This window comes from Centroberyx gerrardi, unplaced genomic scaffold (assembly GCF_048128805.1).
Source record: "Centroberyx gerrardi isolate f3 unplaced genomic scaffold, fCenGer3.hap1.cur.20231027 Scaffold_163, whole genome shotgun sequence".
In the NCBI taxonomy this organism is placed as follows: Eukaryota; Metazoa; Chordata; class Actinopteri; order Beryciformes; family Berycidae; genus Centroberyx; species Centroberyx gerrardi.
The window spans coordinates 10,433-29,827 of NW_027605315.1; the positions used below are offsets into that span (position 1 = coordinate 10,433).

At 45.3% G+C, this 19,395-nt stretch overlaps 1 protein-coding gene across 1 annotated transcript; it reads left to right on the forward strand.

Annotated features, from left to right (window-relative positions):
• Positions 1-2,011: 2,011 nt before the first annotated feature.
• On the forward strand, positions 2,012-19,387 carry LOC139929732 (transcriptional enhancer factor TEF-3-like; the record flags this gene model as incomplete). Its single annotated transcript, XM_078282446.1, has 8 exons — positions 2,012-2,360; positions 14,341-14,405; positions 15,503-15,565; positions 17,203-17,337; positions 17,776-17,819; positions 18,069-18,130; positions 18,290-18,420; positions 19,322-19,387. Coding segments are annotated over 8 exons (915 nt in total), but the record flags the coding sequence as incomplete, so codon positions are not given.
• Between the last annotated feature and the right edge of the window lie 8 nt (positions 19,388-19,395).

Consider the following 19,395-nt stretch of genomic DNA (forward strand, 5'->3'; position numbering starts at 1 on the left):
ACTCACTCACCAGACCAGGGCGACCCCTTCCCAACCGTAGCCTGCCGACCTTTAACCCCTCTACTGCCTCCGCGCACACACACACACTCATGATTGGTATTATAGCTGACGTAACGGCCACTGCTCTTTTCACAAGTTGCCGTAAATGGCCATGGAGATATCCTAGTTTCGCGCCAGCAGGAAAACAGTCGATGACAAACGTAGAGCTCTGTTTATCATGACTCACAAGTGGTCTGCGCTGAATAGAATAGAATAGAACAGAATAGAATAGAATAGAATAGAATAGAATAGAATAGAGTAGAATGCCATTAGTCATTGTCCCACAAATGGACACTTCTCTTGCGCTCTAAGTCCAGTCTCAACCAAGGAGGACTGGAACGTCTTTCCTCACCATGTCCTGGGAACGGGGTAATTTACCACCCGTGCCCGTTTCCATTTTTTCTGCCGCACGTCCGCAGAGAGGAAGAGGTGGAGCAGATGTCTGTCTCATGCTCTCCACGCAAATGTATAAGCTCCGCGTGCACGTCCCAAACAAATATCTGTGTAAGAAGAACAGGATATGACACAGTTGGTAGACATTTTTCAAGTCAAATATCTGCAATTTCGTTGCCCATCTCACAGCTACTGTATGTTGGCCATTTTTCCCCATCACAGAGAGCCAATGGAATGTGGAGTTAATCCCATTAGTTAGTTAGCTGGTTATTGTCGTAGCCAGTTAATACCTCTATGGTTTCAACCCGCACCCCAGTCCCTTATCCTACACAAGCACATTGATGTGCTTGTGTGAGTATGTAGAAGTCTAATAATACAATCAAGTCTGGTATTGATGAAGAAATATGCATCTCAAAATAGCCCCTGGCCCTGATACCCTGATATGGGCCTCCTTGACGTGTGTGTCCAAGTGTGTGTGGACGGTGATCCCACTTTAATGTGTCTCCTCATTTGTTGATTTAAGCCCCTCCTGCATCCCCCCTCTCCATCTCCTCTCCTCCTCCTATCCCCTCAACGCGAGGTGCCATGTTGTTGTTTGTTTTCATGGCTGCACTAATCTAATTTCTGATCTGAGGTGCTTTTTCCAAGTAGGGATTAGCGCGTGTGGGGCTGATGTGATCCTATAGCCTGCCACGCGCTTCATATGACCGCCTGACGTATAGCCACTAGGTTGCTAACCCAACATGGCTGACGTCACCTCAGTTGCCTCACTTGCCTTTCTTTTACACATCACTGTTGTGTGAAAACCGCATAACTCCAATTTTGGTGACTTTCATGTTTCAATTGAAAGATTACATGGTCTTCTACGGGTTGGGAAAATTCTATGACCCCTTGGGCTTATGAAACCCTCAAACAGCATTGGATAAACTCAAAAATGCATGGGTTTTTCCTATTGCCATTTATGCCCATGAAAAGTCAAAACCCACCAATGTATTTGACCACCACAGTTACTGAAGTTGCTACTGTCCATTCTACTGCAGGCATGTCTGACCTCCCGGAAACCATAGGCTCCCATTGTTTTCAAAAATCCATTGAAAACGGCTCGCAGAGCCATATTGCAGCATTGACAAATGTAATCTATCATTTTAAATAACATGCGTATTGTGTTTTCTCCTAAAATTACTTTCACATCACATTAATGGTGATAGGAAAGGACAGTAGCCTAAAGTTTAGAGAGATGAGCTTGTGAAAGGGACGTTTCCCAGGAAAATGTGGGAAAAAAGTGAATATGTAATGCTCTCCCCTAACTCTAAAACTACTGTTGAAGTGAACAAGTGACTCAACCTGCACCAGCTCCAGTGGAGCTGCTCCGTGCTCAACAGTAGATGACTGTGGTTGTACAAGGCAACTCTCAGGTGTGAAAATGAGTAACTGTGTGAATGTGAAGCAAGACACTGCTGAAAAATAGCATGCATGCAATAGCTCCCCTGGATAAATCTAGATTTAAAAAATCCCCAATGTGAATTTCATTGTAATTTTTTTTTTTTTGCTTTCCTAGGACCACGCTGCCACATCCTGACCCATCATCATCACACCTTTGGACTTCATACAGGCAACTCCACCCCAACTATCTGCACCTGCCCTCTTCTCCTTCTCCACCCATCCCCACCTCCCCCCAACCCCGACCCTCCACCCCCCTGCTCTGTGGCCCCCTTTCCGTCCTCCCACCACGTCTGCGGAGTGGGTGCCGGCTCCCTCCCCCGGGGGCGGGAGCGAGGAGCTGGGCGAGGCGCTCGACAAGCCCCTGGAGAACGATGCGGAGGGCGTGTGGAGCCCGGACATCGAGCAGAGCTTCCAGGAGGCCCTGGCCATCTACCCGCCCTGTGGCCGCAGGAAGATCATCCTCTCAGACGAGGGCAAGATGTACGGTACGCCCACCGCTATCGTCCGATCTGTGTGCCTCTTTCTGCTTGAACAGGATGATAACACAATAGTGAACAGCTTCTATCTAGAGCAGGGTTGTGGGTAAATCACCTTCAAATCAGTCAGTTCAGGCAGCGATAATCCATAATCTTTCACCATAGTATATGAATTTCAGCTTCAGTTTACTTTTTCCATTTTTTATTTTATTTATGTAACCTATATTTATGTAAGTAGTCCAAATGAGCCAAAAAAAAAACTTTTTTTCAAGGAATAGTTTACATCAAAATGAAAATTCAGTCATTAACTACTCACCCCCATGTCAGTCAAAACTCCATTGAAGTTCATACAAAAACTGAACATAGAGCCAGTTAGCCCACGCAGTTTCATCTCAGCCTGCTTCCAAATTATTGACAGCTCACGCAGAATAATCAAAGTGATTTTGTAGCCAAGCGATTGCACTGTGGGTCCAAAAGTTGAATATTTACCTCATTACCTCCTATATTTTCCTCAATGACATTGCTTTGTTCTGGAATTTAATGAGGTAAATATTGGACTTCTGGATTTGGTTCCATTAATTTCAATAGTTTGGAAGAAGGCTGAGTTGGAGCGACGGGGGTTAACTTGCTCTGTGATCAGTTTTTGCTCAAACTTCAATGGAGTTTTGACTGACATGAGTAGTTAATGACTGAATTTTCATTTTGGGATGAACTATTCCTTTAAGATGGACCTGAGCAAAAAGGCAGTTGTCATGACAAACACAGATGTGGTAGACTAACAACATACAACCCGTGAACCTCTACTCATACAAAGACTATATTGACCCAAATTGGGTCAAGCCACATCCGCGTTGTGGTTGGGCAGAAGGGTACGGCAGCGCCCTCCAGGTCTAGTCTCATGCACACAGTCCATCAAACCAATATTGGTTTTCACACACTTTCCACTGTACACTCAACTACATATGGTCAGACAAAGGCACTTTGTCTTACACCCACACACTCTCCCACAGATGCCCGTACAGTTGCACAAGCGCGCACACACACACACACATATATACACACACGCATACATCAGTTCTCACCACTCTTTCTCATGTTCATGTTCCACACCACTCCTGTTTCCTGCACAGCTGTCAATTCCACGTGGTCCCATAGCGTGTGATGGCATGATGTGTAATAAAACAGACACTCATTCTTTTACACACATACACACACACACACACACACACACACACACACACACCAATCCTTTTATTTATATGTCACACTGTTCATCTTCGAGTAGGATTTTCACCCTCATCAGCTTTACTACAGTTAGTTATTTTGGCTAGACCTTTATCCCATTGTATTTTTGGCAGTGTTTGTGGACAGTGCCTTACAGTATTCCTGTTACCAAAATTAGCCCCAAATCCCTCAACTCAAACAAGTTCAGAAGAGTGGGGTGTAAATCTGACGTCATCGTGGTTCTCACATCCTTCCCAGAGCTCACTGATTCTAATTAGTTGGCACGGATGGCAACTTTGTGTTTAATTGCTTCCAGTAATCTTTGAGGAATCTTGTTGGGATTTTCCACACTAACTGTGACTTTGCCAGAGACATTACATTGTTCGCCTAGTTTGGCCGTGGTCTGTTTCTTTGCTATGCGCTCCCAATATGCATTTCATTACCTTTCATTCATGCAATCCTCAGATAGTGGAAGGGAGATCTGAGCTCTGGCAAGAAGACAAGAGGTGCTACCTTAAACGTATAAAATGCATACTAGGATAGGAAGGCATGACACTCTCAATATCCAAAAATAGATCTCTATTTATTAATTGAAAAACCATGATGTTTGGGACCTCTATAAGACAATTAACAATAGAAAAATACAACATTATATACAATCCAAGGGTTGGGAATAAACAATCCCACAGGTATAAATAACTTGTTACAATAAATAATTTATTTTAATCACCTGTGGGCTTGTTTATTCCCACCAGTTGGATTGTGCATAAAGTCATCTTTTTGTGTTGTTGATTGACTGATGAAGGTTGTTTAGACCGAAACGTCATGGTTTTTAACTAATATGTAGCTATCTATTTAGGGATATTGAGAGTGTTTTGCGCCTTACCATCCAAATAATCCTCAAATAAACCTTGAATATGGTTGCAATAAGGTTGCAATAAAGTTGGTGTAACCAGGTGAAAGCCTGGTTGCACCAACTTTACTGCAGGTCTTTTCTCATTGAATCTTGGTGTATTCTTATTGCCAAACAAGCGTTGGGAACCCCATGTACTTCCACAGGGGAACGTGAAGTGACTTTCCTCCTCGACATCTTGCTGAAAGATGCTTGGTAACAGATGGCTTGGCCATAGTCTGTCCTACTGCCTGACTGTTTGATAGCGGATCCGGTCAGTGGAAAACCGGGGTGCCGGGGGACAGAGGTAGTGGTGCTTATCAGACAGGCTCTGTCATCACCCCGTTTTGTCACTACGCCAGTCAGCTCCTTTAACTGTTAGCTTACCTAGCCTAGCTTAGCCACCTATCGAGGTCATGGCCGCCCTCTGATCGACACTTAAACCCTTATAAAGCCTGTAATAATAGTTGGGGGGGTGGAGGGCAGAGGAGACAGGGCAGGTGGCACATTCTGTGTCATGGGGATAGGGGGCCGGATGGGGAAAGGGGGGTAGGGGGTGGTGGTGGTGCGGGGAGGGTGGGGGTTCTTGGCAAGGCGGGCATTGAGGTGCCCCTTCCTCCCTGCGGGGGTCAGGGGCAGGTGATGCGCGCCAGGGAGCACGTTGGCCCGCCAGGAATGGCATGTGCGCTCGGGAGCCCGGGGGTTCAAGGCAGCTCGGCTGTAACCCTAAACCAGAATAGACGTTTACCCTTTGAGCGCCTGGAGGGGGGAGGGAGGAGGGGGGGGGAGGGGGAGGAGGGGGGTGGACAAATAAACACCAAGGTGGGCAGTGGTGTCTTGCATGGCCCTGGGGCCCACTGGAGCTGTCTCACACCTGTCCCCGGTTTTATGCGTGTGTGTGTGTGTGTGTGTGTGTGTGTGTGTGTGTGTGAGAGAGAGAGAGAGAGAGAGAGAGCGAGAGAGAGAGAGAGAGAGAGAGAGAGAGAGAGAGAGAGAGATTGTGTCTTTGTGCCTGCTCTGCTCCCTGCTATTTCTGTGATTTACCTCCCTCATATCGCACAGTCTCAGTCACAGACTCCCTCTCCTTTTCTGTCCTCCATGCCCCCCCCCCCCCTCCCCCTCCTCCATCCCCAGTCAGTCTGTCAGTGTGTCTGTCTGCCTTTCAGTTCACCTCCAGCTGCTCCCTAAGTTCAACCTGACAGCCTTGCAGCAAATACAGATTTATGACTTGAGAAAAGAGACAAGACTGGACCCGTTGCCCCCATCACCCCCATCACCCCCATCACCCCTAAACCAGCCCTTCCTTACAGCCCCTGCAACCCCCTCGGCCTCCCCCATGCCACCCCACCACACCCCCCACCCTCCCCTTTATCACTATTCTCAGGGTCACCAGTGGCCAACAACTCAAGTCATTCAAGCAACCACAATCAATGCAAAGCCACTTTGGAGGTCTTTAGTGTTATCAATGTAATTAAAGCACTTGTGTAGTAATGTATCTTCTTGAATCCAAACTAATGGGTGAATTTAAATCAGGTTACAAGGGGCTAAATCAAATATTAGCTGATAATATTTTTAAAGGCATACATGAAATTGTAATGCAATGATATCATAGTTTTAGAAATGTTATTTAGTCTCCTTTCATGGGCTAAATATGGATAAGTAGACAAAACAAACTCCAAACAACATACCTATGTTTCTGTCGGCCAAGAGCAACATACTCTGAATTTTAGGATGAATTCCCCTTTACAGAATGAAAGCCATTCTTCGCGAAACAATGCGATATTGAGTCTTCGAGCGGCTAAACAGATGGCATGCGTGTGGATCGTCTTCTATCCATTGTAAATTCTTAAATTGAATGGAATGTTTTTACCCCATATTCCTCGTACATTCACCACATTTTTTCCCATAATACTTTGCATAGCGCTGGCCCTCGCGCCCATTACTCAACGGACCTATTAGCTCGCTTATTAGGGACGGTGTCACGGGTATTGTGGTGGTTTTGTGTGCCGGCCGGTAATTCGACATGCATCTGCCAAGGAAAACATTTCCTGCCCTCTGTGGCTCTGTGTTCTGCTATGTCTCTCTGAGCTAATGACCGGCCTGTAAAGTAACAGAGATCCAGCGGGGAGAATGGCTTTTTAAAGCCTGCTCTCACAGACCAAGTGTCTCACAGCAGGGGCCCGGGGGCTGCAGAGCGAGAGACGTGCCCTGCGGTTTGACCATAGGCCTCATGCTGCAATAATGGAAAAGCAGTCCCTATGTTCTGGTGCAATGGAAACCAATGTGCTGACAGCCCTCGCTGGAAGAATGTGGCAGCGGAAATATGATTATGTTCCTTGTTTATTTGCTGTCATATAAATGCCATGATAATTTATGTACCACTTTAGCAATACTAGATGTGTAATATAAAGATGCCTTTTTACTCATTTGTATTTGGCAGCATTAAATTTTGCATCTTACCATGTTTTATCCAGCAATTTGGTTTTGTCCCACTTGTTTTCCTCAGCCCATGTTTCTAACATTTGTACAAGAATCACTTTTCTTACGCTTTGGTCATCTTGCTTCCTGTAAAACATAACTGCCGTGTCAGTGTCGTGGATAAAGTCAACAAAGCTTCCCTCAGTATAGTGGCATGTTTTTCTGTCAGTGCAGAACAAAGAATACCCACACACTGAATCATGCTCCCACTAAGCTCTGCTTGTGCAACAAATTCAACCCATTGTCGGTTTTTGTCAGGCAATGCAAATATGTTTTTCTCTCAACTCATCCCCATTGAGAACGTGATGTAAAGGTCAATGGAAAGCAAAGGCGAGTCCTCACCGAGGTTCAAACTTTCCCAGTCAAGTGAGAGATTCACTGGCGACCTTGGCCTGTTGACTTTTGATAAAAGCTTTGAGGGCCTATGTTTTCAAGTAGTTGCTGTCGGTAATCGTGTCCCAAAGCTCTGCTCTAAGACGTGCATTTCTGCATTTACATACATTTAGCTGCCGCCCTTATACAGAGTCACGTATGAAATGAGTGAGCAGCTGAGGCCTCAGTGTCTCGCTAAGACACTTTGACAGGACACAAGACTGTTGGTGGACACATTGGCAGGTGTCGGGATGAAACCTGTGACTTAACGGTTATAGGATGGTCTCTGTTACCACCAGGTCACCCTAGTGATTTTAGAAAAACACGACTTGTCGAAGATAGAACACACGTATGTCATTCCAGTGCTTTCTAAATCAGCGAAGAAGACCACCCAAGAGTACACTTTAAGTTGTTAACCTAACCAGTGCTCCCCAGTCTGTTTTTTCTGGTGCTACTATTTCATCCGAAGGGCCTAACCTGGCATCAGATTTGAGTGGACACTGGCTGGGGACACCTGAGCCTCCCTGATGCGGTGTTGGGGGGAGGATGGGGTGTGTGTTGGGGTGTCACATGAGCGGGAGGATGAGCCTGAACCTCCCATCGTAACCCTATAGCTCTGACACTGACCTTCAGGCTCTCATGGGATTTGATGCTCTCTGGAGGGTTTTCGAGGAACCCCCGTCTGTTGATGTAGTCCTGGAATCCAGACGCTACGCTCTGTCTGTCTTTCTCGCTCTCTCTCTCTCTCTCTTGCAATGCAACCGACCAGACACGGTGAGCAGTGACAGCCATGTAACAGAGCTGTCACTGTCATCCAGACATCTTAGATCAGCAAGGTGGAAGGTGGACGGGTCCAAACAGGCCAGACATCTGCTGATCTGTCTGTGCGTTTGCCATACGTGCAGCCTCGCAGAAATTGCATCGCATCATTGCATAAATCTCTGTGATTGCGAAGACAGTTTTGGCAGCTGATTTAGGTTGTGTGTATGTAATGGAGCTGGAGATGTCTGTTAAATTTACTCCTGTGGTAGAAATACTATCCTTTGTCAAAAATCAGGGCACACTTTTGGTTTGGCTAGATGAACGCGAGTCACCAGAGTTGAAGGCAGATGAAGGCCCATCCGCCACCCCGACCTCCACACCCTCCAAATTGGCCTCAGTTTCCACTGCACGATTTTAATGTCAAACCTCTGCCTGTTTCTCCTTCACGTAATCCTTTAGTGGTCTGGAAATGCATTTTATTTTTAAATGACTTTCTCACACTTTTCAAGCATGAAAAATGAGAGAAAGTCATTTTAAGACATCATGCTAATTGTACGAAATATTGTGAGACCAGACTGAAGAGAATGAATGGGTCCATAAAAAAAACTCTGTATATCCATTTTAGAAAGATTTGCTATTTAGTCAGTACTTAAAAAACGCAGACGATTCTATCCACAAAAACATGACTATGTTACTAGGAGTGATCATAAGATGACCGATAACTTTAGGAAGGAAGGAATCTGCTCTACTTTCAATTAATTTGGTCATTTTTTTTTAAATGGTGGATCTCATTTTGGGGGCGTTTCTAGTAGAGTCTGACTTGATGCTGGACCAGCAGAGTCGCTGCATCACTGCCACTGTACTGACTTGACTTTGTCGCCGGTATCCAAGCCTGATAGAGTTCTCTTCAGAGCTCAGTAGGCTGTATCCAGGCTCTATCGGAGGGGAAATAGCACCCAGCCAAGACATTCCTGCAGCCTAAATGTGACCTTTGTTCTCCTGAGCAGACACAGAGGGGCATATGTGCTGCCGAGGGGAAACGTATGGCTGGCAGATGTGTGTTGAGAGAGGCTGGCAGCTTGCATACACAGAGACACATGCACACACACACACAATCTGCACAAGGTTTAAAATATGACAGAGGTGCAACAGGCATGTTCAGGTTTGGCGCTGAGGAACAGCACTGTTCTGGTCGGATGGAGGTACAGTATCAGTAGAGCTGGTCAGTGCTTTTGCTATTAAATGATGATTCTGATGATTGTAGACTATAACATTTAATTCAAGGCCTGATTGTTCAATGGTGTAGAATAGGGAGGTGTGCTAATCAATCCCTGTGCTACGGTAGTATAGGATGATTTTATTCACATAGGGGTGAATGGGTGCTGATGTACACAAACACACACACATACACACACACACACACAGGACTCGGACCCATGGGGCAATGTTGGGGCAGCAGATGCAGAACCCGGTGCGGACCAGTCAGCGTATAGGAATGTGAGGAATGCACTGGGCTGAGAGAGAGAGAGAGAGAGAGAGAGAGAGAGAGAGGAAGAGAGAAGGAGAGAGAGAGGGAGATCAGACGAGGCCAGTGACAATCACAGCCCGTTGGGGAAGGGCAGATTTATGACCAGCCAGGCCTAGGGGTTGACTTTGGAAGAAGAGGGGGAAGAGGGGGGGGGGTGTTGCATCTTTGCGTGACACTGTGCGGCTCCCTCCGCTAACCCCCGTGACCTCTCCCTGACCTCTGCCAACAGGCCTGTAGGGGTGAGGACCAGAGGGTGCAGGGGTGAAACAGTGTTTGTGAGGCTCCTTTAAGATCATCACCAACCCAGGATTGAATACAGTAGATCAAAACTTTGGGAGACTTAAGTTAGAAATACAGAATTAAAGGTATGACTCTGGGATGATGACATTAAAAACATATTTTTTGATTACACTTTAGACTATTTACCACTTATTTTATATGTGACAGCATCTCAGAGTTGCTTTGTTAGAGCAGCTTATTACATGCAGCTATGTTTCAGTTTCTGTGCATATGTGTGTTTGCAAAGACAAACTGCTCCAACGTGACTTTGCAAACTGTTTTACTTATATTTTTTCTCTATATAACTGTATTATTATTAGGTTGTGCTGTCATTACGTCAAAGACCATTTTCTGTCCCATGCAATACGAGAGACCATAAATATTTCAGAGTCTGAATCAGAGTCTAGATACTTCCCTGGCATCTACTAGCAACAGAAATATTCCTTTCAATCACAAACTATCTATGCATTGCAGTTTCTCAGGTTGCACAACCCAGCAGCCATATCCCCTGAACTCTGGAACACACTGGCTTGGCTGCTGCTGTGGTCACTTTTTGTGCCCTTAAGAATTTTTTCCAGAATCAGATTTCCCCCAGACAAGTCCATGACTGCAGGCGGTGTGATAAACAGCATCAAACTGTGGACCAGTGGGTGAAGGTATAATGTTCCTAGTGACTTTCCTACAGCCTTGGCCGGCGTGAGCTCTCTGTCTGTCCTGCTCCCATTGGACATCATGATCTCATCGCTGTGTGACTGAGTCCCCTCTCTGATCTCACGGGTGTGTTGGAGGGTATTTTTGATGGGCCCTGCCCCACGCCCCCACACTAGGAGTGGCAGAGCATCTGATATGAGCACATGAAGTCTCTTGACAGCTCATTAATGAAGCTGTTTAATGTTCGCCATCATACATGGCTAATTTTGAATAGGGATGCTACCATAGACGGATTGTGATAGGTTGCCCCATGCTGAATCAGAGCTATACTTTTTTAAAATCATCATTCATGAGAAGGAAAAACATTTTACTTGGGAACTTCATGTAGAAAACATTAAAGATTAAAGATTTTTCTTCTTTCATCTTTCTATACCTATGCATCCTGAGTCTAGATACTATACAGTTATATATGGATAATATCGCTGTTGTCACAGAAAAATCTTGCAACTCCAATTTCAATAGTTTTCATGCTTTTACTTAACTTGAAAGTTGTCATAATCCTTTACAGGTTGAGCAAGTTTTATGACACTCGGGCCCATGAAACTCTTGCAAACCCTTAACAGAATTTCAAAAATGCGTGGCTATCAAACCGAAAAGAGGGATGTTTTTCCTGAATTCAGGAAAAGTGTCTTTTATCCTGCAGCAGGGACATGCTCATGCATCAGTCTGCGACTTTTAAAATCCCTATTGGATACACAATGGCCACTTACTGTACACTCAGTGAAGTTTCCAGAACACAAACTGCTGGGAACTGGAAGAACTTGCTGCTGTAATGTGAGGAACTCGATACAGACAAGTTAATGTTGATTTGAGGTCAAGTACTGTGAGGACTTGGACAAAGCTCTCTGTTCGTCTTTTCAAGACTGTGATTGCGAGGAAACGTGGAACACTTTCTTAATCCCTGGGGGATTAAAGAAATATGCATTTAGGGACTCAAACAATCGGCCGGCGAGTGCACCTCCCGATAAACACTGAACGGTTGAGGAGTTCCAGCCTCGAAAGGAAAATAAGATTGAGACAGAATGAATGCCGTGACTGGGTCCGAAGTGTGTGTCTGTGTGTGTGTGTGAGAGTGTGTGTGTGTCTGTATCTGTGTGTGACTGTGTGTATACACTAGAGTAGACAGCAACTGAGAGAGGGGTTTAAGTCCACAAAAGCCTGACACAAAGGCAGCTCTACAGCTGGGTACTGTGCTCTGTTAGCGTGCGTGTGTGTGTGTGTGTGTGTGTGTCAGGGGCCTGGAACTTCACAAGGGCTCACATCGACCACTTTTTCCTCCTTTGCTCCCCCAACCAACACTGATTCACAGAAAAAATGAACATTAAATTGCCCTCGAATCTTCTTAATTTCCAGCTGTTCCTTCAGTGCCATTTTCCATGTAATGACCCCGCCATGTAACTCGAACACTTTTAACACTTTTAACACTTTTAACACTTTTAACACTTTTAACACTTGAACCACTTTGGGGGCCGATGAACTCGGCTAATGGCCTCCTGCCTCAAGCATAATTTCTTCCATATCTAACTTTGAATGCCTGTGACTTATTTTGCAGTTATCTTGAATTATCATAGCCTCCATCCAAAATACAGCTTATATACAAAATATAAAAGCATAATGAATACATATTGTTTTCTTCACAATGTTTAAGAGGTTGTAGCCTAAACTTTAGCGCAGACTTGTGACTGAAAGGTTGCCAGTTTATATACCCAGCAGGGAAAATCTGGGTCGTTCCATGTAATGACCCAGCAATAGAACTTGAATGCTTTTAAAAAGCCTCATAAGTGGAAACTCATGTCTGAGCGATCTGTGAGGGCTGCCACCCTGTCTCTGGGCCGGCCGGTTCACATGAGCGCCGGGAAGAAATGATGTTTGGCATTCCGCACAGAATCTGATCACTTTTATTGGCTGCCAGAGCTTCTGATGGGGGCTCAGACGGGCTTCATGTTTCCTCTTTTCCCCAACTGGGGTCATATGATTGGTCGGTTTGGACAGGGTTGTGAGGTCTGACCCAAGCATCACTATGTGAGGAAAATCTGACGGGTTTGTTCTAGCTTGTGTGTCGTGACTGATCTGTGTGTTAATTCACATGGAGATGTGGTGCCGAGGGAAAAGTGACCGTGTTTAAGAGGTGGTGTAAAGTCTAGCAAACCCTTGTATGTCTCTTTCTCTCTGTGTATTTTGTGTATGTGCTTGTGAGTGTGTTTGTGTATGTGTGTGTGTGCCTGTGTGGGGGTGTGAGAGACCTCCTCACAAAGTTGTGTTATTCACTCTGTAACTGGTCTTGTGTGTGTGTGTGTGTGTGTGTGTGTGTGTGTGTGTCTTCTCATTTCTTAATATGTGTTTGTAGGGTGCTGATCTGCAATTTAATGACTAGTGCGTCTGCGTATGTGTATCACTATGCATATGTGTATGCCTTGTCTAATATCTTTTTATCCAGACCATCTTATATTGCATGGACTTGGGAATGCTATGGCAGCATTACAGAGCCAGCCAGGTCATACTAAAGAATAATTTTCTTGTCAAAAAACTATATTCACTACAATAATTTGGGGGCTCATGTCTCCGATTTCCTGCACCAGACTGAAAAACTGTATTCATGTAATTATATGTGTGCGTGCGCTCCATCTCTGCCATTGAATGGGGGGGGTGAGAGAGGCCACATGACCGTTGCCCTCCGGTGCCTTAGCCTGTAACCAGAGACTGTGGATGGGGGGGAACAAGCCAAAGATTTACTGCGGGCGTAAAGGCATATTCTATAAACATTGACATACACACCAGCTGCCTGGCGGCCTCACCGGACTGGGCCCCCTTGGTCACCGGCCTGTGGCGTGTCTGTCCTGAGTCCGGTCCGGGGATCGCATGGCTGCTGCCTCCACCTGCTCTGCCAATGTGACCTGTCTGTCAACGGCGGCAGCACGCAGATGCACACTTGCTATAGGGATACGGGCGCACTGTACGCTCAGGGGGCCAGGCTGAGACCGATGCAAGCTCTCACACAGAGACGGATGTATATACTTACTCGGTGATATACTTGCACTTGCAGTTTTGCCGTTGACACACTTGACAGCCTCGACTCTCGCTTGGACACGTGTTTTTTTGCGCACTTTCGTGTATATGTGTGCATGCAAATTGTTCTTATACTGTAAATATGTGCACTGACAAACACACTCTGAAAAACAAACAGACTTCGAATTTAGGCATTTAATTTAGCTGACACTCTTATGCAGAGTGACTTCCAATGAAGGCAACACACACAAACTGCTTGTATACATATGTGCACATAAATGCATTTATACATTCCTTCATTCCTCCCACTTATGCTTCCAGGTTTGGCCAGGCCAGCCAGGCATGTAGAGCTTGCTCGCTGATGATGAGTTAATAATTAGCTTCGGTAAACATTTTAATTCCTCCATACTTAGAACATGTTCACTATCTACCCCCCACTTGCAGTTCAATTACACCATGGCCAGGACCTGCATGTAAAGCTTCTGCCCTGGGCCTTATATATACTGTGGGTTTTTACCAATATTACAACTCAAAACAACAAAATTGTCATGAAAACAAAGCAAACTTTATGTTGAAACACGCTCAGTTTTTGTAAAGTGTGTGTTTTAGCTCTCTTAATGTTTTTGATCTCTTAAGAGTTTCTCAAGGCTTTGCAGATTAAAATGGAAAATGCAGTATAACATGAATTATTTCAACGTCAAATACATTTCAAATGAGTTTTTTCTGGATCCTTACAGGACGAAATGAGCTGATCGCACGGTACATCAAGCTGCGCACGGGGAAGACGCGGACAAGGAAGCAGGTCAGTTCTTCCGAAAAAGCCCACTTGTAGCAGCCTCTATTTTTGAATCCTTCCATAAAATCCTCTCATGCTGAGTGTTGCCCCAACACCCGGGGGAACCGTCATCCCTCTGAGCTGTCTGCAGCCATCACGCATTATCAATCAAGGCATGAAACAGACACACACAGGGAGAAAGAGGGTGTAATGACAGTGAGTAATGCTGCTTTTGCCTCTTTCCCCTCCTTCCTCTCTCCATGTCCAACACACACACACACACACACACACAGGCTAACGTGTGCCTGTGTTGAGGACTGGGGATGACGACTGATTTAGGGCCAGGGCCCAACGCACAAATGCTATAGGATCGTATGTCGGTGTTGTTTCTTCACCACCTCATGGATCTAGTGCTTGTTAGAAGGGAAAAGAAGCTGGGGAATACGGTGATCCGGATGGGAGAGAGAGGCGGGATGGGCGAGGGATTTGGAACTCTATACCCACTATGGTATCTGATATGGAAGGGCTGATGTATGGGCAGTGATGGATGCGTAGAGAAAGGGTCCCCGCTAAGTCATCTGGCAGGGGTAGTGTGGGAATGGAAAGAGAGGAGTGGAGAGAGGAGAGGATGGTGGGGGATCAGGGATGGATCCTGGGACAGGGTGCAGGCAGAGCGGGACACCTGCTGGTCCAACAGCAGTAGCCAAATTCATCGCTGTGTTGTGGAATCGAAAATTTAATTCAATGTTGCTCCGTAAGAGTCGGTATCATCTAGCAACAGATGCTCCTTTTTTTAGGTTTTTGAAATGCGTTGTCAATCCAGAATACAATAAATAGAAATACAAATACAAATGGTGAGTTGGGGCTAAGCAGGGAAAAAGTAAAAACTGAACATAAACATGCTCATGATTCACATCCAAAATACAGTTAGACTAATGTATCAGTTTGCTGATATATTTAGGCCAATATTGGTCTTTTTTTTTATTTTTTTTATTATTTTCTTATTATTAAGTACTGGATATCGGCCAGTCATGTAGTCCACTGCCAATATAAGGATCTGCAATGAAAGCTTAGCCATACAGAACCACATAAATGCATTGCTGTCTGTTGTCTGTGTCTTTCAGGTGTCCAGTCATATCCAGGTTCTAGCGCGGCGGAAGGCCAGAGAGATTCAAGTGAAGCTGAAGGTACGCTACGTGAGTCATCCCCCGCCTGCTCACTCATACACACTGACACACTGTTTTTACTGTGCTGCTCCTGTTGGAGAAAAAAAGTTTAAATATTTGTTGGACTTAATTATCATGTTAATAATTCAAAATCTCAATGTTTCTTAAACCGTACTGCATTTTGTAATACATTCCAGTTCAATGCATGCTACCACAAAATTCTCTTTGCTGCATTTAAGGTGTCATTGGTATGTTGTATCTTTGTAAAGACTGAGAATTATATTTGGGATTGGTTCATATGGGTTTTTAGGCAATAATTGGAGCATTGTGCTTCGTTCGGCTGAGGTGAATTCCATGATTTTGTGCCAAGTTGAACAGGAGCAGGTGGAAAGAGTCTTCATAAAACACAATTACCCCATATTATTCCCAGTCTTAATAAAGTTTTATCTTTTGTGAAAGGTATTTCAACATCTATGGTCTTTGTACTGCCATTTATTCAAATTCCATCAACACAAAGGGATGGAAGAAGAGATTGGCTATTTAAATTTAATTTCCTATTTAATGCTAGTTTTAAATGGAATACTCAGTGCACATGACACATTTCAATGAAATGTGAATACATTTCAGCATGCCTGAGGCTTGCTGTACAGGATTATGAACAAAATGAACCAAACGTAATTGTCAGGAAACAAATTAATCTCTGTATTGTTCCTTCCAGGCATTACATTAGGCAAGTATTTCAATAAAAGTTTTCCTGTGCGGTAGGGCGAGAGCTTACACATCCCTGTCCCCCCAGTACTTTCTCAGTTTACGTTTCTCATCCGCACACACACCAACGCACACACACAGACACACACTCACAGCAGGCAACAGGACTCTCCCTCACCTTGGACACGGGCCATGAGGGTTCAGCTGGCAGGGCCCGGCATCGGTCACAGGGTTGGTCTCTCTGACAGGCCTTTTTAAATGCGTCTTTGGTGTAACTGAGATCCCTACCACATGTACCCCCCATATTTCAGCTATGCCCTTGTGTTAGCCAGTTCTGGGAAGAAGAATGCACCATGTGGCCTTGCCCATTAGGGCTGGGTGGCAAGTGCTTGTAGTCCCCGGCGGTTTGGAAACTGCTGAAGTAGTTGATTCAAAGACAAGAGGGATATCACTTTACTATATAGGACAGGAAAGACACTTTTTTATACTGTCTGCCATGCACACTCTTTTTTGTTAGCATTAGCAATAGGCAATTCTGTTACCATTAGCATTAGTATATTAACATATTAGCCTGTTGCCTGTCTTGTCTTCCAATATGACCTCTAACAGAAGCTAGTTGTCAACACTGGCTTGCCCTTGCCAAAGCAATAAACTTAACTCTTGACCCAAAGGCCCTTGACTGCAATATCACCTTCTCTCCAGCCCTCTGCCTGGCAGGGATACACCGATGATGCAAGCTGGCTTCAGCCCTTCATTTCCCATTTACGGCTCTACTTGTGTTACCGGTGAAGTGGGGCGCTGACTTAAATGGAGTCTGAACAGCGCTCACCCTTGGCGTAACTCTGTCTGTCTGCCTGTCTGTCTCTCTCCCTCTCTCTCTGTCTCTCTCTCTCTCTCTCTCTCTCTCTTTCTCTCTCTCTCTCTCTCTCTCTCTCGCTCTCTCTCTGTAGGACCAGGCCGCTAAAGACAAGGCCCTCCAGAGTATGGCCACCATGTCCTCAGCCCAGATCATCTCAGCCACGGCCTTCCAGAACAAGATGGCTCTCCAGGGCCTGTCCAGGCCAGCCTACCCCACTGCTGGTGGGGTGAGTCTATGCAGTCACACCCATTCCCACATTTGTCATATCTTAAAGTAGGAGTTTTATTGGAGGATCACTGACCAGTGTCCCCTTCACCACCTTATTCATACAATATCAACCTGAAAGGCTGAGCTGGGGCCACATTTCTAAAAATTATCTTTGACTTCATCCTTGATTCCATAGTACGTTTAAAGGACAAAACATAACATATTTAAACTTATTTATGGCATTCATACCTTGGATAATGATAGAAATTAGTTTTATCTTTGATATGTCACAGAAAAATGGTGAAAGTCAATGTAAACTACAGATTTGGGCATCAGATTAAAATTTTCTTAAATCACAACTTTGGCTTGAATTAGGTCAAGAATCTTTTATAAATGACGCCCCTAAGCTGCAGTTAGGGTGGCAGTGTGTATAATAGAGTCATTTCTTTTTTCCCAGTTTTGGCACGGGGCACTTCCAGGACAGCCCGGAGGTCCTGAAGAGTGAGTAGCCATTTTTTCAACTTTCTCTCTCATGGTGCTATCCATCAGTTACTTTTAATGCGATCAGGTTAGTTTGTACATGCCGTAGAATGAATGGACAAATAAATGGATGAATTTCAGAACAGCTGTATTGCTCTCCCACCTGCGTCTTTAGAGTTCAGGCGGTCCAGTTAGTGTGTGAGATGGGGTCACGAGGGTGAGGCGGTGTATAACATGCCTCTCTCTCCCTTCTCTGTCTTGTCTCCCCAGCATTAAGCCCTTCTCCCAGCAGAGTTACGCCATGCAAGCGTCCGGCCCGCCCCCCATAACAGGTGGGTTCTCTCGCTTTCCCTCGGTGTGTTGACAGAGCGGCTGATGAGACCGCCTGGCTTGTGACTCACACAAAGCTCAGAGAAATAGCTGCAATCTCACTGCATTTTGTTTCACGTTTCCTTTCCACGCTCACACACATGCTGCCCTCTCACCTCCAGGTTATGAAAGCACGGCGGGGCTGTCCATGTCGCCCGGTGCCCCTCCCTGGCAGGGTCGAAGTATCGCCAGCTCCAAGCTCCGCATGCTGGAGTTCTCCGCCTTCCTGGAGCAACCTCAGGACCCAGAGACTGTGAGTAGACTGGACTGGAGGCAGCATAGCCCAATCAATAATTCACCTGGGACATTATCTCACACACACAACTTTAGTAAATATTTGTTTATTTAAATTTGCTAAGAACTGCTGAGTCATCTGCCAACAAAGATGTAAGGCTATGAGGCTATCATCAAGTGATATAACACAATAGTTTTTCAACCCATACCAAGTTCATGAAAGCTCTTACATTGGCTCTTCTAAACGCCTGGTTTTTCTTTGGAAAAATCCTCTGGCGCACAGGAAGTGATGTGTTTACGCTTCCGACCGCAGCAACAGCGGTTTGTTTGGAATAAATAAAACTTAGTGGTTAGCATGAGCAGCGATAGCCGCCATGGCTGAACAGACAAGGAAAGACCGGTACCAATACAAACTCAAACAACACAACAACAATTCTAGGAAAAAGACGTCACACTACTGGCAACACTCTTTGACTGCAAGTGATCTGTGGAAAGTGTAGTGAAAAAACACCACCAGAAATGACTGCTTATGACCAAAGATTTTGCCAAAATAAATAAGGATATCACAGTTTACCACTTTAATCACAGATTACAATAAATGTACAGGAACTTGTCTTGGTGCCATTGGTGTAGAAGCATATCGACAACTTCACAGTACATACTAACACACAATGGAACAAGGACAAACTGTATATCCCATGATCATAGATGCTGCAAGTGGGAGGAAACGGGGGAATACATTCGGGGGATTTGAAGCAACAGTCAGGCGAGGGGATACTGTGCTGGATGCATCAGGGTGTGAGGCCCAGTGTGACAGATGGCCTAGAGTTCCTAGCCGTGCCCCTGGTAGTGGTAGCGAACTGGACATTTGAAATTTTGGCTCCAGTCACCTCCTGACATCCACTTCTGCCTCTCCCCAGTTTAACAAGCACCTGTTTGTGCACATCGGCCAGTCCAACCCCAGCTACAGCGACCCCTATCTGGAGGCGGTGGA